Source organism: Penicillium nucicola, assembly GCF_028828085.1.
Source record: "Penicillium nucicola strain IBT 29836 chromosome Unknown utg000005l, whole genome shotgun sequence".
NCBI classification, from domain to species: Eukaryota; Fungi; Ascomycota; class Eurotiomycetes; order Eurotiales; family Aspergillaceae; genus Penicillium; species Penicillium nucicola.
The window spans coordinates 1,795,644-1,817,969 of NW_026643129.1; the positions used below are offsets into that span (position 1 = coordinate 1,795,644).

Sequence of the window (22,326 nt, forward strand, 5' to 3'; positions counted from 1 at the left end):
GCACTGCGCCGATCACTGACTAAGAAAAGTCTTGGCATCGAAATGGATCAACCAAGTCGCGTCCCTCACCAGGACCCAGACCGCGTAGCAACGATGTACGGCGAACTCGGCAACAAACTGGTAAGCAAGTCCAATCAGCAAAGCCCAGCACATTCAAGACTCGCATCCCACGCCACTCCATATACTACATACACCATCTTCACCCACAATCGCCAAACAAGCTAACGGACCCCTCCAACAGGTCCAACACGCCAAACGCACCCAATCTCTCGCCCATCTACCGCCCTACCAAACCGAAATCGTCCGCGCTGTCACCCGCGAAGTCCGCGATCTAGACCGAGATGTCACCCGCCTCCTCGCCCCATTCGAAGGTGCCTTCAATCCCTCCGCGGACCCAGCAGTCGCCTGCGCACTGCTAGTCGACCACCTCTGCATGCGCCGCAACAAGCGCTGTCTGCTCGCTTACCACCGCGTCCGCACGGAGAAACTGGAGGAGCTTTGCTGGCTTGGGGTGGATATACTGGAGCAACAGCATGCTGAGGGGAGTGCCGGACTGGGCGGGCAGGGTGCGGGCGGATCAGCTTCGTTCGGGGGCGAGGGAGGCCATAGCTCCCTAAGTCCGGAGGAGGAGGAGTATTTTCGACTATATGGCGATATGCTTGCTGCGTACAAGGGGCAGTGGACGGATGTTGATTTGACGGGGACCTTGGAGCCGCCGAGGGATCTTTTTATTGATGTTAGGGTTTTGAAGGATGCTGGAGAGATTCAGACGGAGTATGGGTATGTTACTTTCTCTTTTTTCTTTTTTTTTCTTTGTTTTCTTGAACCTATTGCTATTGGAGGGATTGAGAGTTCGAGGATGTGTTGGTTGATTGGTTTTGGGTTTATGGTGTGCTTTACATGACTTTTGCTAACGCTTCTGTGTTATTTTCTTTTAGGGTTATCAACCTGACGAAGAACAGTCAGCTTTATGTTCGACAGGGAGATGTGGAGAGATTGATTTCGCAGGGATTCCTGGAACGATTGAGCTGAGTCCACTGTACGAAACACTTAGGGGGACTATGAAGGCGCTATGGAGAGCATGTATATTGAGATACCCCGCCGTTAGCGTCTAAGCTAACGGCCCCAATTGATTTTCTGCGTTTAATAGGTGGGACGAGTGTATGACCCGACTCGAGTAATATAGCCTACCTTGAGGAATATCCCGCAAGGTTGATGTGATGCGTAAGATGACAGGGTCGGTTATGCGTCTTTTGGGAGCTACCAATATGGAGATCGTGGCGCCATTGAACGTCGGGCATTCTAGCCAGTTAGGAGCTGTGGCTCGGTAACGCTTATGCATATGCACCAGGCGATCCATGTACGTCTAGGCAGTGTCTAGGCAGCGTGTCCGACAACGGAGAAGCCATTTGCTCCTTTGCTCACACCACTCAGATCACTTAGACCCAACATAGAGTTAGTGAGGTGTAAGTCCGGCCCAGTGCCCATCGCGGGCTTATATTTACGTCCAGTGGCCTATCAGCACGGGCCAGTCCAGGCCGCATCGGGTTAGTCCCCGCAGATAAGAGCTTTAGTCAAAACTCCGAGTTCTTTTTATCTTTGCTAATGGGAGTTGATAACAGTGACCCTGTTCTGCGCTGCTGGTCCTGCTTTCTGTTCTGCTGCTCTTAATCCTTTTTATAGCTCGACTTCCACCATGTTTGTGGCGTCCAATTAACCGGATTATCCTCCGAAAAAAAAGGTTCCTCGGTTGGACAATTGCGCGATGGGCGTCCTGCAACCCCGACGTCGCGATTCTCGCACATCCGTCTTGTCTCGTAACCTGATGTTTGATCGTGACCAAGGGATGGCTTTGTCCCCAGAGTCACTGGTGGAACATGCAAACCTGGCCAGCTCTCCCGGTCCAATAGGCGCCGAAGCCTCAAGTTACAGTGGATCAAGACGAACCCCCAGTCGATCTTTCTACCACCGGTCATTTAACAACAACAATATGGGTGGGTTGCCTCCCTGTGCAGTGTTCACATCGCGTGACATGCTACTGACAATGCGTGCTTAGATCCGGCACATTATGCCTCAGACGGTCTTCGCGACCAGACCGCCGAGCTCGCAACCTACGGCCTATCATTGAACAAAAAGTCCATCTTGCGGGACGGCCCAGGCCTCCCACCTGGTCTGGATATATTCCACGGCAGTCAGCATTCGGCAGATTTCTCCCAGGATGAAGCCTCCAGTTCTCATACGGCCCTGGGGGAGGCGTTGGATCCTGGTTCTTCCTCTGTTGACCCTACATCGGCCTCTTCGGCTCTCACAGAAATGATTCGCCGTCCTTCAGCTGTGCTAGATGATGAAGTCACACCATCTGCGACGGAGGAGGTGTCGTTTCCGCCCCCGCCTACTATATATGAAGCACCCGAAGGAAATACCGAGCACACCTCGCTATTATCCAAGTCACGATCTAAATCTACACAGAATTATGGAAGTGCTGGGGATATTGAGAATCAGCGTGATGTCACTCGGTCTCCGAACTTCTTGACAAAGGGTGTTTCTTCGGTGGCCAAATACTCCAGGGCTCTGGCTAGCCCGAAGTCATGGGACAGGCATGCGATATGGCAGGAAGCTGTGGTCCGTCCAGCTAGTCTGGTACCTGCAGTACTGCTGGGACTTCTACTGAACATTCTGGACGCATTATCGTATGGAATGATCTTGTTCCCTCTGGGAGAACCGCTTTTCTCCCACCTAGGAACCGATGGTATCTCGATGTTCTACGTCAGTACCATTATCTCCCAAGTTGTCTTTTCCTGTGGAGGGTCAATCTTCAAAGGTGGAGTTGGAAGCGAGATGATTGAAGTAGTGCCCTTTTTCCACCAGATGGCATTCACAATCATGAACTCGATCGGCAAAGACAACCCCAAATCTGTCATTGCAACAACTATCCTAGCCTTTTCTGTCAGTTCAGTGCTGACTGGCTTGGTCTTCTTCTTGATGGGTGTGTGTGGGCTGGGCTCGCTCATCGGTTTCTTCCCTCGCCATATTCTGATCGGCTGTATCGGTGGTGTGGGTTACTTCCTTCTGGCGACTGGTGTTGAGGTCTCGGCTCGACTTCCTGGGACATTGGAGTATAATCTACAGACACTGCAGAAACTGTTCCAGCTCGACACATTCCCTCTTTGGATCATTCCTCTGTCTCTCGCAATTGGCCTCCTTGTCTTGAAAAGGTTCGTTCGCTCGAACTTTTTGGTTGGGGGCTACTTCATTGCGGTTGCAGCTGTATTCTACATTGTCATTCTGAGCGCGAGAATCTCCATGCTTACCTTGCATCAGAAGGGTTGGGTCTTTGATGCTCCATCTTCTAACAATCCTTGGTATCATTTCTACACGCTTTACGGTAAGTGAAATTTGATTCGTCCTCCAAATGCGCCTTACTAATCGTTCCAGATCTCTCCGCGGTCAATTGGACTGCCTTCAGCGAGACGATTCCGGCCATGTTTGCACTAACCTTCTTTGGTGTGCTTCATGTGCCTATCAACGTTCCGGCTTTGGGAATCTCTACCGGTGAAGACAATCTTAACGTTGACAGAGAGCTCGTGGCGCATGGTGTGACCAATGCTCTTTCTGGATTCGCTGGGAGTATCCAGAATTACCTTGTTTACACCAACAGTCTTCTTTTCATTGCCAGCGGCGGAGAATCTCGCTTGGCGGGTTTGATGTTAGCTGGAGCAACGGCTGGTATCATGGTCATTGGTCCTGTCATTATTGGATATATTCCAGTGATGGTTGTGGGTGCTTTGATCTTCTTACTGGGTGTTGAGCTGTTGCAGGAAGCCTTGGTTGATACTTGGGGAAAGCTTACCCGACTTGAATACTTAACTGTTGTCATTATTGTCGTCACTATGGGTGCTTGGGACTTCGTGGTTGGAATTTTTGTTGGAATCATCCTGGCATGCGTGAACTTTGTCGTCCAGACGTCCCGCAAGTCCGCCATTCGAGCCACCTTCTCCGGCGAGACCGCAGGATCCACCGTCCGACGACCTCCCATTCAGCAGCAATTCTTGCACGAAGCTGGACAGCAGACATTAATCATTAAGCTTGGTGGCTACCTCTTTTTTGGAACAATTGTCGATGTCGAGAATACCCTGCGCGGCCTCATCGAAAAAGAAGCATTCGATCGACGTCCTATTCGGTTCCTCATCCTCGACTTCTCCCGAGTCTACGGCCTCGATTTCTCCGCCGCCGAAGCCTTCACCCGCATCAATCGGGTCCTGAAGAAGCGCCACGTGCAAACAACCATCTCAGGCCTGAACCTTGAAGGCGACGTAGGCAAGAGTCTTCAAAACGTCGGACTTTTCGAATCCGACTCCGGCGTACCAATCTTCGAAGACCTAAACTCAGCCCTCGAATTCTGCGAGAACGACTACCTCAAAGTCTTTTATAGCCGCCAAGAAGCCCTCCTAACCCCAACTGCGCCCTCCACACCCTCAACCCTCCTCCAAGTCCCCGTCCCAGTCCCCCAACCCCAAACCCTATCCGACACAATCGTCAGCTCCCCGCGAGGCCAATATCTACAACGTGTAGCAACAAGCACAATCCGTGAACATGAAACAGCAATGATGGTCTCCCCAGCCTGGTCAGCAATGCGCCAACCTCTTTCCCTCCTCCTCCAAACCTTCCAAGGTCTCTCTAACCAAAATGAGGACTTTTGGTTCCCAGCCTGCTCTTACTTCACTCGCGAGTCCTACCCAGCAGGCGAAGTCCTCTACCACGAAGGCGACGCCCCGCGCGCCTTTTACCTGCTCGAATCTGGCATGTTACGCGCAGGATATGATCTGCCTCAAGGCAGATACTTTGAGCTCATTGTCGCTGGTCGACCGTGTGGCGAGTTGCCTTTCTTTAGTGATACCCGTCGCACGGCGACTGTTAAGGCTGAGCGTGATTGTGTTGCTTGGTGTTTGACTGGTGCTCAGTGGAAGCTTTTGCAGGAGAAGGAGCCTCGTATTGCGAGAGAGTTGTTGACTGTCAGTTTGAAGTTGACTACTGAGCGGATGGATTCTATTACCTCGTGAGTGTTCCTTACTCGTCACTTTTATTGCAGTTGGTGCAGTTGCTAACTTTTTTCTTTGCAGTTATGTCCTTACCATGGCAGCTTAACTTCAAATTCCATCTCCCCCTGCCCCTTTTTATTCATTTGCTTTCCTGTTCTTTTTTCACATGAGTCAGGCTTGGCGGCTATCTGAAAGAGTTGGTTCTATAGTGTTGATATCCCTGGACCTGTTTTTGCTTTTTGGGGGGCTGAGAATGTCTGTCTTAATTCATAGTTCACATAGCCAGTTTGCTTGGCACATAGTATTATTATGCGTACATAAATACAGAATGCATATATGCGGAACCCTAGGCCGGTGCAATTGTAGCTCTAGAGGCATTTTGTTTAGCGACAATATCGTAGATGAACACGTTCCAAGAGAAAGCCTCGAGCCAAGAGTATGACTGTACAGAGTGTATGATACCATTTCACTAATGGGAGTTTGATTGTTTTATTTCTTTGTCCACTATATCACGCCGTCGCCCTATCAGAGGATAGCCCTAGAATGTAGCAGATGCCATAAGACTCTAATTTCATATTACTTTCACAGCAAGTCAACCAAATGATTTCATTATACGGCGTATAGTTCTACTCTTGGCCGAATGTGTCTCTGGTAGATAGATGGAGATGCTACCAAGCCAGGACTCTTAAGGACACACTTAGGTGGGTTGTGTTGCTGGGTAGTTAGGCATGGATCGACTGGGCGTGTTTTACGCCGCAATTTGTCTACTTAGAGGACCGATATTCCAAAATGTCTAGCAAGATTATCAAACCTCAGGAATTGAATTTGAATATTTTAGATAGCACTCGCCATGAATTTACAGTATACAATGTTATTCATCAGGATTAGCTCCATCAGTATAAGATATTCAGCTATATACGGGCAAGGCAACAATAATTTTTCTTGTCACCCTCGATGATCTCAAGACACAAAGAGCCTCTCTCAATAAACCGATTCTGATATCTTCATCCTCTCTTCCAACTGACACCCCGCGTGGGCTCACGTGACCGGGCGTTTTCCCACGCGTGTGCGGCGCGTCCCCAATTCAGCGATTGCCTCGATATTTTGAACACAACGGCCTGTCTATATCCGATTATTTACTCCACAACAACGCCCCTCTGGCCATGGCATCTGAAGACCAAGGGCCTCGGCTGTTCGACCAGTGCCGTCTTTGCATTGTATGCTCCAAAGATCTCTCCCGAGAGTCCGCGGAGCAGGTAAGTGCGGGCCTATCACTCGCACATGTGGCACGCAACTAACATGTCGGATCGCTAGCTTGCGACAACCCTCGAAGAACATGGCGGCGAGCCTTTGATTGTCCAACCCGGGGCCGAGGTCCCTGATGTGGCTAGATTCAGCCATTTGATCTCCAATACCATTGATTTTGAGGCCTACGATACTACCTGCGATGCGCTGATCCCCGTGGTGAAGCCACAGTGGGTGAGTAACTCACTGGCGAAGAAGAAGTTAGCGAACCCTCGCCAATACAGCCCCGATCCTCGTCTCTTTATGAACGATGTGGTGGTCACCTGCGGTGACATACCGGAAGGAGATAAGGATGCGATTATCGGCGGCGTAGTTGCAAAGGGTGGACTATACAGTCCGCGAATGTCGCAGATGGTTACTCACTTGGTGGATCTTACGGCAGAATCGGACAAGGCGCGCATAGCCCAGGCCAAGAAATTGAATCTGAAGATTGTTCTACCGCATTGGTGAGTTTATAGCGGCTGCAACGGCGAGGAAGTCTGCTAATTCGAATCTCAAATAGGTTCGATGACTGCCTGAAACTTGGTCGGCGCATCGATGAACGTCCCTATACCCTTCCAGACCCGGAGATACTGCACGTAGGTGTTGAGACCCCGATTCCACCGCAAGACAATAAAGATTTGGTTGGCGCATCGACGACTAATCCAACAAAGCTGCCAACGCCATCCGCTTCGGCGCATACAGACGGTCAGCAGAGCGTTTTTGAGGGGAAAACCATCATGCTATCTCCGGATCTTGGAATTGGTTCGCATCTACAAGAGTCGATTGAAGCTGTTCTGAATCAGGGCGGTGCTCACGTTACATCAAATATTGATACGGCAGACATGTTGATTTGTCGCTACCGAGAAGGCTTTGCGTACCGCACGGCATCGCGGCTCAACCTAGACGTTGGAAACCTTGCCTGGCTTTACCGGCTCATGACATTTAACACATATACATCACCTCTCAGGCGACTATTGCACTACCCTGTCTCTCGTACGGGTATTCCTGGATTTCAAGGACTGAAGATCAGCTTGTCCAATTATGTTGGTGAAGCAAGAATCTACCTGGAAAATTTGATTGCAGCCGCAGGCGCGGAATGTACAAAAACGTTGAAGCAGGAGAACACTCATCTGATCACTGCTCATGGAACGAGTGAGAAGTGCAATGCAGCCAAGGAATGGGGTCTGGAAGTGGTCAATCATTTGTGGTTGGAAGACAGCTATGCCAAATGGAAGCTACAACCCGCCTCGGACTCACGCTACAGCCACTTCCCTTTGCGAACCAATCTTGGAGAAGTTGCGGGCCAGACACGACTTGACCGTAATGTTCTTGAGCGAGTCTTTTTCTCCTCGGAGGACACTGCCCCAAGTCCACGGCGTGCAATGCATAGCAAGGACCAGAATATGGTTTCTGTGCAAGCCCCGCCTGAGAAAAAACGTAAGATTGTCGATGATGCATCCGATGCTTCTCATGGCACCCCGCAGACCGCTGGCAAGTCACGACGGCCCATACAGACTCCTGCACGGTCTCGCATCATGTCCGAAGGCAAGGAGAATGAGACCCCATCTTCGACTAGCAGTCGCAAATCCAAGGATGCCGCAACTGCCCGACTTCACGAGATTGCTCCAGATATCGCACTGTACGAGAAAGAGATGAAGCGCGTGGGTGGTGTGATCTACGGTGGAAGGCGCAAGTCGAATGAGAACCGGGGCCAGGAGAAAGAGAAGGAGAAGGAAACCAGGAAGCGAGCGTCGGTTGAACCTGAGGATGAGAGTGATGGCGACCACGCAGTGGAGCCTAAACGACAGAAGAAGTCTCGACCACCAATCTCCATGCACCTGTTGATTACTGGCTACCAGAAGTGGATTGGCAAAGGCAATGAGAAGAAAGAGGATGCAGATAAGGTTTGTTTGCTGTTGGATTTACAGATAGGCATCGAAACTAACACATCGACAGCGAACCCTTCGAGAACTCGGTATTATGGTCGTACAAGACGCCCGACGATGCACTCATCTGGCAGCGCCGTCCATTTTGCGGACCACTAAATTTGTCAACGCACTCGCATATGCACCAATAATTGTGAGCACAGACTTTATTACAAGTTGCCTCCAGAAGGACGAGTTACTTGATGCCTCTGATTACCCTCTGGTAGACAAAGAGGCTGAAAAGAAGTATAAGTTCTCTCTTTCTTCTGTCACAGCGAACGCCAAGAGGAACAAGAACAAGATGTTGCACGGTTATCGCATGTACTGCGTGGATGATATTCGCGGTGGCTTCGAGGCATTCAAATCAATTGTTGAAGCAAATGGAGGTGAATGCATGCTCTTCCGTGGCCGTCTTGCCCTAGCGGACCATTCCCGGCGTGAGGAAAGCGACGATGAAAGTGAACCAGATGACACGCCCGCTCGTCACGAGGTCTTTCTTCTTAGCAGTGCCGGGGCGAAACACAGCCGAGTCTGGCCGCGGTTCCGTCAAGTGGCAGGCGATATAAAAAAGACCCCCCGGATCGTCCGAGTTGACTGGCTGCTTGACATGGCCATGTCACAGGAGACACGGCCCGTCGATGAATACGAGTTGACCGAGGACATGATTGATAACACGGATGAGTAGGTCAACGTCTGGGTATCAATCCCGGCCTAGAGTATTGGTTCTGTGTATAAGTTTGGAGTGCGGCGCAGTTTGATAAGCCTTTTCAGCCAGCCCTTGCAATGGGCGTTGTTTTTGTCACGAATAGCCACGAGTTATCTCATAGAGAAATCCCAGCCTACTCATTTTGAGCTCTTCAAAAGAACTTAACACCCTCCTGGCCTTCACCACCAAAGATCTGCGCCTTGCCCCGCTTAACCAGGACATTCAGCGAGCGCAGCATGACATCTGTATCCATGCCGTGGAACTCTGCAACCCCAGATTAGCACAAGCAATGCAACTACCCCAGACTATAACAAAAACATACCCTGCGACACAGTTCCCTCGCCATGAATCAACTCATAAACGGTCAGAACAGACCCTCGCTGCCCTGTCCCCTCAACCCACTCAACCAACAAATCAGCCCACTCCTCAGGCCTCTTCCACCACACCCAAGCCACAGCCCGGGGGCCCTGGCCCTGCGCACTCCCCATCACGCCCGAAGACAAACCGCCGCCTGCATCAGGAATCCACTCCGCGCGTCTACCACCGCCGCCTTCTTCCTCGCTCTTGGTCATCCAGTCCACGACAGCGCGGGCTTCCCGAATATCGAGACGCTTGCGCAGAGTTGCATTCGAGAAGAGCGGGGATTCCACCGCTTCTATGAGCGAGAGACGATATTGGCGGTGGTGTCGACACCAGGATTGGATTAGATCAGACCATTTTCTCAGCTGGTCTTGTCGGGTGGTTGTGTTTGGTTGCGGGGTGAAGAAGGGGGGCCAGTTGTGTTCGCGGGGGAAGGTGAAGGGGAGGGTCATAGTGGTAAAGCAGAAGTGTACAGAGCAAATGCAAGTCGAGAACGAAGCACGAAGCGCAAAGAACAAAGACTCAATAAGAGAAAGAAGAGGAAGAAGAGCAGAAAGCAGTCGCAAGTCGAGAGGTTGGAGAGGTGGAGCCAATCGGAGCGGGGAATGATTTTCTTCAATTTTGCTTCTTCAACTTCACTTCTTCGACTCTTTCAACTCGACACGAACAATGGCCGAACAAGTCCCAACCAAGCGCCAAAAGCGCGAGGAGTACCGTCGTGGGATTCAAGCCCAGCAAGAAACCGAAGATGGCTCCGTCGTCAAGATGCCGCAAAAGAAATTCTTCCGCCAGCGCGCGCATGCGAATCCCTTCTCGGACCACAACTTAGACTAGTATGTCTTCTCTTTCGCAGGTCAATTTGCAGTTCAAAGATGGCTTGCAAGCCGGGAGCTTCCTTTGCGACGAAATCCCTCGGCATGCGATCATGACGTGAGCCAGAGCTAACCCATTTCACCTCAATAGCCCTATCAGCCCCGCGCATATGGATTGGTCGTCTCATTACCCAGCCTATGTGGACCCAGACACCTCCAAGACGAATCTTGCCGGTGCTCGCCAATTGACTAAGAATGTCGAGGTCGTGGATATTGGCTGTGGTTTCGGTGGATTGCTTGTTGGACTGGCGCCTTTGCTGCCGGATACCCTCATGGTCGGTGAGTGCGACATGGAAATGAAACAAATTCCCTCCTCCAGCTACACATCTTCCGTCATAACGAAGCTTAGCAAGGCCCTCGGATAATAGACCAAAGCTAACAAGCCCACAGGCATGGAAATCCGCACCCAGGTCCTCGAGTACCTTACATCTCGCATCCACGCCCTCCGCACCCAACAACAAAACCTAAAGAACAAAGCCGCCAATCCAAGCACAACAGAAGCCCCAGCATCCACAGAAACGAGCATAGAAACCGAAACCGGCGACGACAAAGCCCCAGTCCCCGCCACAGACGACGACATCGGCACAACCAAGATCTTCCCAGGAAACTTCGAAAACATTACCGCAATCCGCGCGAACACCATGAAATTCCTGCCAAACTTCTTCGCCCGCCACCAACTCTCCAAGATCTTCATTTGCTTCCCTGACCCGCACTTCAAAGCGCGCAAGCACAAAGCGCGCATTATCTCCGAGTCCCTCAATGCCGAGTATGCGTATGCGCTCCGCCCTGGCGGTTTGCTGTATACCATTACTGATGTGGAGGAGTACCACCACTGGGTTTTGAAGCACTTCCAGCACCAGGCTGAGGATGCCGAGAAGACCGAGGGTGAGGCGGTTCATGCACCTGGCATTAAGGATATCTGGGAGCGGGTCTCGGATGAGGATCTTGCGGCTGATCCTTGTGTCCGGGTGATGCAGTTTGAGACCGAGGAGTCGAAGAAGGTTACGAGGAATAATGGCAAGAAGTTTGTTGCTGTTTTCAGACGGTTGGCTGATCCTGAGTGGCCTTCTTCTTGAAGTTGGAAGTGCGTTGCCATGGAAGACGCTGCTTGTATTCAGAGTCACTGATCTCCCAATGATCAGTGATGATTAGAAAAGAGAAGGTGTTTGGGGCGTTTATCTATTGAATGGAAAACAACTTTGTAAAAGGAATTGCAAATATATCAATATCAATCATACTCCGACATTGTGCTAACAGCCTTTCGCTCACATGCTAAGAATGAGAAGCAAAACTCCCCAAAGAAAAAATGAAAATGAAAGTAGAAGAAGAATACACGCCGAGAAATGAAGTGATGCAATAACAAAACACCGAAATCAAGCGTGGACCTATCATAAACAATCGTCTCGTGAAAACATCGAAGTCATAGCCAGCGGTCGATAGATGGCACGGAAATCTTAACGCATTCTAGGCGCCTTCAAACGAATAGCTTCACAACCCTCACAGATAGCAAGCTGCACGGGGCCACCGATGATTCGGCCCTTCGCAGTGCGCTTTGGCTCGCCTTCGCGGACAAAGAAGCGGCCCTCGGGTCCAAACCCGTCACCACACTCGTGGCAGTTGAAGCAGCGCTCATGCCACTGTCCGCCAATTGCGGTGATAACAACTTCGTCCATGACGTGCTGCTTGCAGCCCAGGCAGCGGGGTGCGGTGCGACGTGAGTGGCACTGGAGACACCAAGCAAAGCCGTCCTTCTCCACGAAGGGGGTGGTCGAGCTGAAAGGCTGTGACGGAATTTATTAGTTACATATACTCCATAGACAGGGAAGAACGGGGGTGGAAAACATACATCGCCGCACTCAGCGCAGAAGAAGTGTCCTACATGCCATTCAGCACCGCATGCCACAACAACCTCTCCTTCAATGGGAGTTTTGCAGCTCTTGCAGCGCGGGCTGAACATCTCATGGAAATCAAGGTGGCAGTAGAAACGTGGCACACGGGCCTCATGGTCATTGACTTCCGTGGCCAGTCTTTCATCTCTGCTGGCTTCAGGTTCTTGGTAAAAGGCCACACATTCGAGGGCAGCTTGGCAGTGGAAGCAAGTAAAGCATTCGGGATGGAATCGACATCCGCCAGCAGTTACGATCTTGCCTGAAATCGGATGAGAGCATAGTTCGCAGCTTGCAGTCGGGACTCCTGATCGGGTGTATGGCGAATGCCAACGGTTTTGCATTTCGTTTCCTGTTTGTCTGGGGAACCCCTGCTTGGTAGGGCTGGTTCTAGGCGGCTGGGGCATTGGTCGTGAGGACATGCTCTGTTGTTTGTTGGGTGCTTCTATTTCAGAGATGGTGGGCACTCTGATATCCGGGACGTTGATGACGGGGATAGGAGGCGCCTCCGAAACTTCAATCGAAGGTCCTGAGACCTCAATTTTTGGTGCTGGTACTTCAATCACTGGTATACGTTGCGGCTTTGGCTGGTCGGCTGGCTTCCAGGTTTGGTCAAAGCTGACGATCGGACGTCCAACTCGATCACTGACAGCTGAAGGCATGGGCAACTTCTCACTTCGGTCTCCTCGTCTCTTGCTTGTGGCCGCACGGATATCATCACCCCGAATCTCTTTTCCTTCTTTCATTGGAAGAGGTTCCGTCTCTTCGGGGGGCGGGGTGGCTTCATTTCGTGTATAGCCAGCATTGCGTGACTGGCTGGGAGGGTTCCTGTGGATTTCAAAGCGCGAAATCTTATCCACCATAGAGGTGCTGCTGTTGGCTCTGTTCTGCAACCAAGGAAGAGGTTTGGGGTTGCGTCCGAGGGCATTGCGAGGCTTGTTTCTCAAGGCTGACGAGTCAGACTGAGAAAATTCGTGCTTCTCTTCCTGCTTTTGAGGACTGGGAGGCTCTTCATATATTTGGTCGTTGGGATTTCTAAATATTCCCTTGGAAGAATCACCGCTGGCAGTCCGTCCTTTCGGGCCAGCCTCGAGGACTGGGGGCTCCTCGTCAGGCAGTTTAAAGTTGACCTTGAGGTTCTTTTTTGTGGGCCCGGCCAGTGATGATCGCTTTTGAAGAGACTCGGGACTCCGTTGCCCATCCGAAGAACCACTCGAGCCTGTCGACTGGCTGAATCTATGGATTGAGTCGTTGCCGCGTGAATCACTCCGGACGGGACTCTGACTACCTCTGTCGACATCCGGGTTCTGGTATGGTGCGTATGGGTTCTTGAAGGCCACACCAGGGTTCTGGTGCATCCATACTAGTTCTGTGGCCTCGTCCTGGGCGGCTTGGTGAATATGAACCTCGTCATGTATATCCATTTCCTGCAAAGCATCGCGTAGGGACCGCGCTTCTTCCTTCTCGTGCCGCCGTTGGCCATTTTCTTGATATGAAAGTGCCGGAGATGCTGAGACTTTGTGGGTGTGAATCTCTGCCGGAAACACGTTCTTTCGAATCGAATGCGTGCGGGGTTCCTGGGCCAACGGACGGCCTATTGCACCGCTGCTGGCCACTTGGGACACTGCTCGGCGATGGGACATTGCACTTTCGGAACGCGGTTGGTCCCTCATTTCATCTTCCGCTGGTGATCTCATTGAGAGGGCCGAGTTCGCTCTTGCGGGGAGGTTGTCTGGTATATCTGTTGTCGATGCCGCGGATCTGCCTGGGTATGGACGCGACCCAGTTGGACGCGCTGGACGGTTTGCCCGCAGGTCTTTCAAGTATGTTGCTATTGAGACGCGTATCAGCTCTGACTAGTGACGCGAACACATAACCACTTACCAACTTGATCATTGGACATGAAGGATGGACCGGGAGGGGAGACCTTCCGTTGGGTAGTATGTTTGTGCATGGTCTAAGTAATTGCAAGGATGTGAAGGATATCGAAATACAAAATAAGCTACAGGATAGAGGGCAAAATGGAACTAAGATGAGAACAGCCTAGTCGATCTATGATAGACGGTCTGAGTTGGCGTCATATGAGTTGTTCGTCTCTCCCCCACTCCCCAAACAAACACCGTCGCGAGGCAACGAGATGACTCAGCCACTTGGGCTTAGGGTTTAGGGCTTGACCACGTGGTGAAGGCAAGCCCTTGTACGACCGTATTATAGATCGCGACGATATACATGTAGAGGCGAGATATCTCCGCCATGAGATCTAATAAGCAGAAATGCAGACTGTCATGAACCAATCCCCCACTCGACACCCATGGCTCCGATCCTGAGACCCTCTCGGCTCTCCGCATCGGCTTCTCGGCACAAGTCTACCCCACAGCGAACTTTACGCTGGGACTTCAAAAGGATCCCTGCAACCTGCACTTCGGAAGCAAAGTAGTCACCGCTGTCATATCTCAACGGTATAGCTTGTGTTGATTGGTTCAATATCGCCGATGTCTGCAGGCGACAAACCACGAGGTCCCCCCGGACATCTTTCCTTGATCCGAAGAGGCTAAAGCCCTCAAATCCGGCACATAGTCCGATGCCGCTAAGCTCTTATCAATGATTCATTTTTTTTTCTTCGTTGTTTAATCTTAAATCCATCTCCCTTTTCTCAACAACCCCTATGTCTTGACAAAAGCAGACATTTGGTTACGGGTCGTTGTACAGAAAGCCTCGGCCATATAGAGAAGACCTATAGGCCACAATTTGGTACTAGCCAGCATGGCAGACAATGCGCCAATTGATATCATCCGATCACACCAAGACGATCTGGATCGAGAGAGCGCAAAACAAGAGCAGAGGCTGAACCCGCAGTTGGAACAGCCAGCGGAGATTGATGAAGATGAGAAATACAAACGCGATGTGCCACCGGACGGTGGCTATGGCTGGGTCTGTGTCGCTTGCGTCTTCTGGATCAACGCGCATACCTGGGGTATCAATAGCGTGAGTCAATCAAACTATCTTGGAGATATCCAGCCACTAACTCTCAGATCCAGAGTTATGGTGTCTTCCTCAGTTATTACCTCTCACACGACGTATTCCCAAATACATCAGCTTTATCATATGCCTTCACCGGCGGGTTGAGCATCTCTTGTGCCCTTCTAGTGGCACCACTGGCTACCCGTCTCATTCATATATGGGGCACACGGTTCGTGCTAAATTTAGGCGTTTTCTTCGAAACGCTCTCCCTAATCGGATCCTCATTTGCAACCCAGAAATGGCACATCTTCCTCAGCCAGGGTGTGTGTTTCGGCTGGGGCATGGGATTTCTCTTCGTGGGCAGCGTCGGTATCGCCCCGCAATGGTTTGCGAAGCGCCGTAGCGTAGCTATGGGTATCACGGCAGGCGGGTCTGGACTTGGTGGCTTGATATACTCGCTTTCAGTTGGTGCTATCATTCCACGTTACGGACTGGCCTGGGCTTTCCGCATCCTCGGCATCATTTCTTGTGTGGTGAACCTAGTTTGCTGTAATCTTCTACGAGATCGCAACAAGGCTGTTGGCAGTCGATTCACGGCTTTCCATTTGCCTCTTCTGCGTCGTCCTGAGTTCTTGCTCTTTTTGGGATGGGGTGTTTTCAGTATGCTGGGATATGTGGCTCTGATATTCAGTGTTGCCAACTTTGCTCTCTCTGTTGGTCTGTCCTCGCATCAGGGAAGTATTGTCTCTGCTCTGCTCAATCTTGGGCAGGGTATTGGTCGTCCGTTTGTTGGCATGTTCAGTGATCGACTTGGTCGGATCAACATTGCCACTTTCCTGACCTTCGTCTGTGGTTTATTCTGTCTCGTCATCTGGATCTTTGCTGATAGCATGGGCGTCGTTTGTTTTTTCGCTGTAATTGTTGGCACCGTTTCAGGCACATATTGGGCCACCGTCTCCCCTGTTCTTGCCGAGATCATCGGCATCAGAGATCTCCCATCTGGCTTGAGTATCACTTGGCTCACGCTTGTGCCTCCATGTACCGTCTCCGAGGCCATTGCCCTCGAGCTTCGCAGCCACGTTGCTGGAGGTGGCTCTTCCTATCTGAGGGTTCAGATCTTCACTGGATTCATGTATATTGGTGCCTTTTTGTGCTTATGGGTTGTCCGTGGTTGGAAGGTTGGCGAGTTAGAGCATGCAGCAAAACGCGATGCCCAGACACGCGAGACTCCGTTAACTGAGGATCGCGGGAGTGAGAAGCAAGACGGCCCTGCAACTGTCTCCTCAGCCTCGGCAACAGGAGTAGAAAATACCAACCTATGGACTCCGGCCAACTTGGTCAGGGGGATGGTTGCTTTGAAGCGTGTCTGAAACCATTCAAGGCTGCAAACAAAGTGAGAAAGGAACATGGAATATATCAAGTGGAACGTTACCATGAACATAAATGACGGGGAAAGAAAATGTACAAAAGTTAACAATTATCCGTCATTCATTTGAGTCAAACATAATTTTGGTGAAAGATTTAATCTACATGATTGATTTGTAGTTTTGGCTTATGCCTCAATAACCATGATCCGCACTCTTCTCTTTCCAGCACCACGACCTTCTTCCTTGACGGAGCTGACATTGACACGAACGCGCTGGAAAAGCTCAACGGTGACACCTCGTTCCTTCTCTGGGTGGCCCTTCTCGCCCACGTGAAGAGTGTATTCCTCACTGTCGAAGTCGGTGGTGCGGTGGGGTGCAAGCTCTCGTCTCTCGGCCACGGAACGAGATCCAGATTCGCCGGGCAGAACGAAATCCTCCAGGCGAACGACACCTTCAATACCGAAGCGAGGAACGAAGATGACGACTCCGTTCTCGAAGACACGCATAACGTAGCCGTCTTCCTCGATACCGGAGTCTTTACCAGCAGCAGCGACCTTTTCGCCACGAGCCTTGAGAGCTTGACCGACGTAGTATTCGATGCTAGCACGACCGGCAAACTGGGCATTGCGGTGACGAACGTTGATGTTGCGGCAGATATCTTCCAGCTTGCTGCGTGTACTGACACCTTCGATGACAGCGTGGCCGTCCTCGCCCTCGTACCCAATGGCAGAAGCCAGTTGTCGGTGGACGAGCAGATCGGCGTAACGACGAATGGGAGAAGTGAAATGGGTGTAAATAGGCGACGCAAGACCGTAATGGCGGAACTCAGATTCGGCGTGGGCACCTGCACAGAAGTACTCGGCAGAGGTCATGCAACGAGTTGCCAAGATACGGACAAGGGTATTAAAGAAGGGGTTCTTAGGGTCGACACAGCGGTCCAAGGAGTCAGCCAAAGCTCTTGAGCTGGAGACATCGAGTTCCATGTTGCGCTTCTTGGACAATTGGTTGGTGAGGTCCTCGAAGTTCTGCGGCGGGGGTGTGGCGTGCCGACGTAGCAAAGCAGTTTGGGAGAAGGCTTCGTAGACCTTAGTACCAACAGTGATGTTGGCGAGAAGCATGAACTCTTCGACCAAGCTGTTGGTCTCGAGCATAGCCTTGGTCTTGACATCTGTCAAAGGATCACCCACTTCGTCACCCTCGGTCTCGATGCGAACTTCAGGAGAGGCGAGATTCAGAGCACCAGCATCCATACGCTTCTGACGCAGAACCTTGGAGAATTTTAATAGATTGCGCATGCTGTCGGTAAGCTCGTCGTTTTGTGACTTGTCGTCGATGCGCAGCTGGGCCTGTTCGTAACTGAACGCTTCCCGGGAGCGAATAACAGACTTCGTAAAGTTCGAAGATACGATTTCGGCATCGGGGGTCATCTCCCACAAAACTGAGAAGGCATATCGTTCAACGTAGGGTTTAAGGGAACATAGATCTGTACCAAGAAGATGCGGCAGCATATCAATACGCTTGTCCACGAGGTAAACGGTAGTTCCGCGAACACTGGCCTCAAGATCCATTGCGTTATTGGGCTTGACGAAATGCGATACATCTGCAATATGGACACCAACTTCAAAGTTGCCGTTTGGCAGTTGACGCGCATGGAGTGCGTCGTCGATATCCTGACAGCCAGGAGGATCAATACTGCAAATCAGCAAGTCACGAAGATCTTTTCGCCCATTCCAACCCTTGTCCTCCTTGGACACAGGAACCTTCCAATCGTGTCCTTCAGATGGGAGACAGTCAAGAACAGACTTGGGGAATGGCTTATACTGCACGTCGTATTCAAGCAGCAGAGCCTCAGTTTCAGCACCCTTAGTTTCAAGCTCACCAAGAGATCGAATAAAGTGGCCAGTGGGGTAGCGAGAGTCCCGATCCCAAGCATCGATAGTGACGAGAATACGCTGACCGAGCAGATCAGCAGCTTGTCTGGTTCGTACTCTGATCTTCGGAATCCGCTTGTCCATTGGCAGCAAGAAGACATTTTGCTGTCGTCGACCTGATGCAACTTGGGAGCTGGTGGAACCGGAGTCAACGTGACCAACGTATTGGCGCCAGCTGCGCTTGACGACACCAACAACTTTGGCAGTGGGTTGAGGCTTGCCTTCTGTGTTCTTGCCGTGAGCCTTCTTCACCTCTTCTTGGAGAGATTTGCGCTCCTTCTCCGTAACCACAGCCTCGTTCTCTTCGCTGTCAGGATTATCGTTCCGGGTCACAGCTTCCTCATCCATGATCTTGGTCGAGGGCATCTTCCACTGGTCTTTTGGCAAAATTTCAACCACAACAGAGTCACCAGAGATGGCACGGTTGCTGTTATCGCGGCCCAGAATAAGAAGTGGCTTGTCGAAAGCAGAAGTCTTGACAGAGCCTTCCAGGTAGTTGTAGGGCGAAACGTTGTAAATACCTTGATGCAGTGTTCCTGCGCGCAGTCCAGTGGTGAGTTTGGACATGGAAAAGTACTCGGGATAGAAAAGGTCTCCACGAGCTGCTTCCTTTGAATCCCGCGCATCCTTTGAGTCACTGATCATATCCAACAACAGCTCTGAACCATCCAAACCAGTGACGTAGTCGGATAGCGACAGGGCTGTAATATTCTCTTCCTTCGATTTTCGGAGATTTTCCTTGTCATCTGTAATGACCACGATGGTTGGCATCGTCTTTTCCTTCTTTGCCTTCTTCGCCGACTGTTGCAGGTGGGATCCATACCAGCTGGCTACCGTGCGCACAGCGCGATCGTTCCTGTCATTGATAGTTTCCTCTTGACCTCTTCGGACATGAGTCTCACGGCGGAACTCATTGAAAAAGAGGTAATAACGCTTCTCGTCTGACTTGATCAAAGCTAGAAGACGGTTGTAGAGTGGTAGTGATCGGTTCTTCAACTCTTCGAGGACGGTCTGAAGAATGATCACATCGTAGAAAGCGCCAGTATGCTCAAAAAGATCCATTCCATTAAGAAGCGCATTCGTATCGGGAAGAAGATAGTGGCCTTTGGGAAATGCCTTCGTGCCGGCGGGGCGATCGGAGAGGATGAACGGCGCAACTGTTTCGCATTAGTCAATCGATTTACCACAAGAAAACACAATGAGCCTTACTGTTTCCATTAGCATCAGCGGGTGCAATCTTGGGGCATTGCAAGCAGAGCTTCGAAGAGCAAGGAATGTCTTCTCTCAGGTAAAGCTCGCGAACAATCTTTTGCACTTTCCCACTTCTTGTAGACCGCACGAAGACCTTGCTGGTAACGTTTGCGGCCTGCGGGTTGGTAGAGGTATCTCTCCGTAAGCTTTTCATGGTGAAAAATGTCTGTCTTTCCAGACAGTGGCTCAGTCAAAACCTGTGAAATATTGAGGTGAGAGTCTTTGCGGAAGAAAGGTTATCGGTGGATCGCGATAGCTGAGTCAGCGCATATCATCCCAGGTGCCTTGACATTCCTCGAGAACAATACTTGGAAAGGTGTAAGTAGTTTCGATTATAAGAACCCCGAGTTGGAATGCTTACCAGCAAAATATTTCGGTCAATTTATCAGACAAAGTGCTTCATTGAACTTCTGTAGGAGAATCTTCCCATTACTCCGATCACGTGGCACCCATACGATAAGGCGTGACTTGATCGACTTCAACACCTTTTGCTTGTTACAACAAACTACTTCTTTCTTAAAATAGACATCAAGCGGATTGATTCAATTCAGTAAAAATGGTTCTCGCAGTATGTCTGTCATCAGTGGAGATTGAGGCCAACCTACTGACCAAGTTGGTCTTGAGATAGGCCGTGGGGCAACTTTGCTCGACTGCCAATATAGCGTCGAATCTGGCACAATGCCAAGTCCTGGTTCAAAAGGCAGCAGCAGCAGGTGCCAAGGTAGCTGTGATGTATTGTTCCTTTATGTTGCTTCCAATTGACTCAGCTTTTAGGTGCTGTTTCTTCCCGAGGCCTCGGACTATATCGCATCTTCGCCAGAACAGTCTTACGCCCTCGCCAGGTCTCAAGATTGCACCGACTTTGTTTCCGCCCTACAGAAGGATGCCGAGAAACAGAACTTACACATCAATGTTGGGATCCACGAGATAGCCTCTGAGACCAGACTCAAGAATTCATTGATCTGGATTGATAACAAGGGAGCCGTTACCCAGAACTATCAGAAGATTCACCTTTTTGATGTTGATATCAAAGATGGCCCAACCCTCAAAGAGAGCGCGTATGTTTCATTTCTTGGTGAAGTATTTGTTACATAGCTCACTCACAACTTGAAGCAATGTCCAGCCCGGGCAACAGATCCCCAAGCCTTTCGATACACCTATCGGGCGTGTTGGTTTAAGCATTTGTTTCGATGTTAGTATTGTCCTGTATACATACTCCTGCCACTCGACATTCTAACAATGTGCGCTTGGAATTTGCAGTTACGATTTCCGGAGATCAGTCTGGCTTTGAGGCGACAGAATGCCGAGGTTATCACATATCCGTCAGCATTTACAGTTCCGACGGGAAAGGCCCATTGGGAGCCTCTACTACGAGCTAGAGCTATTGAGACCCAGTCATACGTGATAGCTGCTGCTCAGGTAGGCCCGCACAACGAAAAACGACGAAGCTATGGCCATTCGATCATTGTGAACCCTTGGGGTGAAGTTATAGCGAAGCTGGGAGATGAGCACGATGAGCCACAAATTGCGACAGCCGACATTGATCTCGATTTCGTGATGAAGATTCGGCGAGAAATGCCCTTACTTCGAAGGAATGACCTCTACCCCGAATTCTGATAGTTTCGTATCACCAACCAGGCAATTGTCACCGGGGGAATACCCTTCAGGAATAAACCTCTATACAGCAGCATCCGTGGAGCTAATAGACATTCTCGTCATTTACCGAGCGCGAATTATAAGCAGATTTGTTATCAAAGCACCTATACCATCATATCGAAAAAGCAGTTTGAAGAAAGTCTCAAGTAGGGAGCAAACGAAAATAAATGAGCATGCAAAAAAACCTGTCTAAAAGCGAGACCGGAACATCATATCTGCCATCGCAGGTAGTACAGGCATAAACCGAAAGTGTCCCTTTCCGATCTCTATATGTACAGCGTACAGATTCAGCGTTTATTTCTTGACCTTATCAGGGTCCTCCAGAATACCCTCGGCCTCCAGTCTCCGACGAGCCTCCTCGAGAGCCCATGTTTGTATGCTATTGCAATTGTCAGTATTCCGACCCAAAGAAAGATCCACTTGCACTGACGCGCGACATGGCGGTGAAGGTGTACTTACGAAGTATCGGGCTTGAAGACATATGCGACACCAGCGACCAAGAAGCTTCCAATGAATCCGTAGTACCAGATGTTCTCCCAGCCTTCCTTCTCGTATTTCTGGCCGGGCTTCAGGCCGAACAGATAGCCGGTGGGAGGGTCGTAGTGATCACCGTGGTCGGCGCCGCCACGGACAACGGAGCGGGTTGAGAAAGCCTGAGTAGCCTGGGGCTGGCGCAGAAGGCAGCGCGCGCGCAGCATGTGGGTGATTGGCCGAGCAGGCATGTTGAAGACGGGGGTGAGAGAGTCGAGGGGCGATCGCAGAACCACCGGTGTATGAATGAATTGGTCAGATAGACACGGGCGAGAATAGTCGCCTGGTAATTCGAGTGGCACGGACAATCTCAATTGATGTTGTGCCTCTTGTAGGGGAGTGGAGGGGTGTTTCGGCGTTGATGTTGAAGCCGTAAAAGGCCGGAAGCTGTTCAGTCATGGCACTAACCCGTTTTGGGCGATTTTCCTGTCCGCCTTTACGCCTGATAATACAGGCATTAGTTTATGCCTCACTGACAAGGTGTGAGCACTTGACGCGCGACGCGTGCTTATCGCATCTTACCCCGTTTCCCCCCATGCTGCCAGGGTGCTAGG

At 50.8% G+C, this 22,326-nt stretch overlaps 10 protein-coding genes across 10 annotated transcripts; 6 read left to right on the forward strand and 4 right to left on the reverse strand.

Annotated features, from left to right (window-relative positions):
• Window positions 1–42: 42 nt before the first annotated feature.
• On the forward strand, window positions 43–1,032 carry N7511_005742 (DNA replication protein PSF1; the record flags this gene model as incomplete). The annotated part of the gene is made up of 3 exons (XM_057128119.1): window positions 43–120; window positions 242–780; window positions 939–1,032. 3 exons carry the CDS (start codon window positions 43–45, stop codon window positions 1,030–1,032), a joined length of 711 nt encoding a protein of 236 aa, XP_056984636.1.
• A 733-nt stretch (window positions 1,033–1,765) lies between these two features.
• On the forward strand, window positions 1,766–5,145 carry N7511_005743 (sulfate transporter family protein; the record flags this gene model as incomplete). The annotated part of the gene is made up of 4 exons (XM_057128120.1): window positions 1,766–1,994; window positions 2,057–3,385; window positions 3,436–5,056; window positions 5,121–5,145. The coding sequence occupies 4 exons, from the start codon at window positions 1,766–1,768 to the stop codon at window positions 5,143–5,145; spliced, it is 3,204 nt and encodes a 1,067-aa protein (XP_056984637.1).
• A 1,057-nt stretch (window positions 5,146–6,202) lies between these two features.
• N7511_005744 (uncharacterized protein) lies at window positions 6,203–8,936 on the forward strand (the record flags this gene model as incomplete). The annotated part of the gene is made up of 4 exons (XM_057128121.1): window positions 6,203–6,295; window positions 6,354–6,790; window positions 6,847–8,230; window positions 8,283–8,936. The coding sequence occupies 4 exons, from the start codon at window positions 6,203–6,205 to the stop codon at window positions 8,934–8,936; spliced, it is 2,568 nt and encodes an 855-aa protein (XP_056984638.1).
• A 172-nt stretch (window positions 8,937–9,108) lies between these two features.
• On the reverse strand, window positions 9,109–9,769 carry N7511_005745 (ESCRT-II subunit protein VPS25; the record flags this gene model as incomplete). Its single annotated transcript, XM_057128122.1, has 2 exons — window positions 9,109–9,221; window positions 9,280–9,769. 2 exons carry the CDS (start codon window positions 9,767–9,769, stop codon window positions 9,109–9,111), a joined length of 603 nt encoding a protein of 200 aa, XP_056984639.1.
• Window positions 9,770–9,986: 217 nt separating this feature from the next.
• On the forward strand, window positions 9,987–11,265 carry trm8 (tRNA (guanine46-N7)-methyltransferase; the record flags this gene model as incomplete). Its single annotated transcript, XM_057128123.1, has 3 exons — window positions 9,987–10,150; window positions 10,281–10,468; window positions 10,580–11,265. 3 exons carry the CDS (start codon window positions 9,987–9,989, stop codon window positions 11,263–11,265), a joined length of 1,038 nt encoding a protein of 345 aa, XP_056984640.1.
• A 378-nt stretch (window positions 11,266–11,643) lies between these two features.
• On the reverse strand, window positions 11,644–14,029 carry N7511_005747 (LIM domain protein; the record flags this gene model as incomplete). The annotated part of the gene is made up of 3 exons (XM_057128124.1): window positions 11,644–11,970; window positions 12,036–13,906; window positions 13,960–14,029. The coding sequence occupies 3 exons, from the start codon at window positions 14,027–14,029 to the stop codon at window positions 11,644–11,646; spliced, it is 2,268 nt and encodes a 755-aa protein (XP_056984641.1).
• An 809-nt stretch (window positions 14,030–14,838) lies between these two features.
• Window positions 14,839–16,406, forward strand: N7511_005748 (MCT family MFS transporter; the record flags this gene model as incomplete). Its single annotated transcript, XM_057128125.1, has 2 exons — window positions 14,839–15,060; window positions 15,114–16,406. The coding sequence occupies 2 exons, from the start codon at window positions 14,839–14,841 to the stop codon at window positions 16,404–16,406; spliced, it is 1,515 nt and encodes a 504-aa protein (XP_056984642.1).
• Window positions 16,407–16,588: 182 nt separating this feature from the next.
• N7511_005749 (exosome catalytic subunit DIS3) lies at window positions 16,589–19,739 on the reverse strand (the record flags this gene model as incomplete). Its single annotated transcript, XM_057128126.1, has 2 exons — window positions 16,589–19,491; window positions 19,544–19,739. The coding sequence occupies 2 exons, from the start codon at window positions 19,737–19,739 to the stop codon at window positions 16,589–16,591; spliced, it is 3,099 nt and encodes a 1,032-aa protein (XP_056984643.1).
• Window positions 19,740–20,141: 402 nt separating this feature from the next.
• On the forward strand, window positions 20,142–21,202 carry N7511_005750 (carbon-nitrogen hydrolase family protein; the record flags this gene model as incomplete). The annotated part of the gene is made up of 5 exons (XM_057128127.1): window positions 20,142–20,153; window positions 20,214–20,306; window positions 20,360–20,643; window positions 20,699–20,777; window positions 20,846–21,202. The coding sequence occupies 5 exons, from the start codon at window positions 20,142–20,144 to the stop codon at window positions 21,200–21,202; spliced, it is 825 nt and encodes a 274-aa protein (XP_056984644.1).
• Window positions 21,203–21,535: 333 nt separating this feature from the next.
• On the reverse strand, window positions 21,536–21,963 carry N7511_005751 (uncharacterized protein; the record flags this gene model as incomplete). Its single annotated transcript, XM_057128128.1, has 2 exons — window positions 21,536–21,620; window positions 21,701–21,963. The coding sequence occupies 2 exons, from the start codon at window positions 21,961–21,963 to the stop codon at window positions 21,536–21,538; spliced, it is 348 nt and encodes a 115-aa protein (XP_056984645.1).
• Window positions 21,964–22,326: the final 363 nt, after the last annotated feature.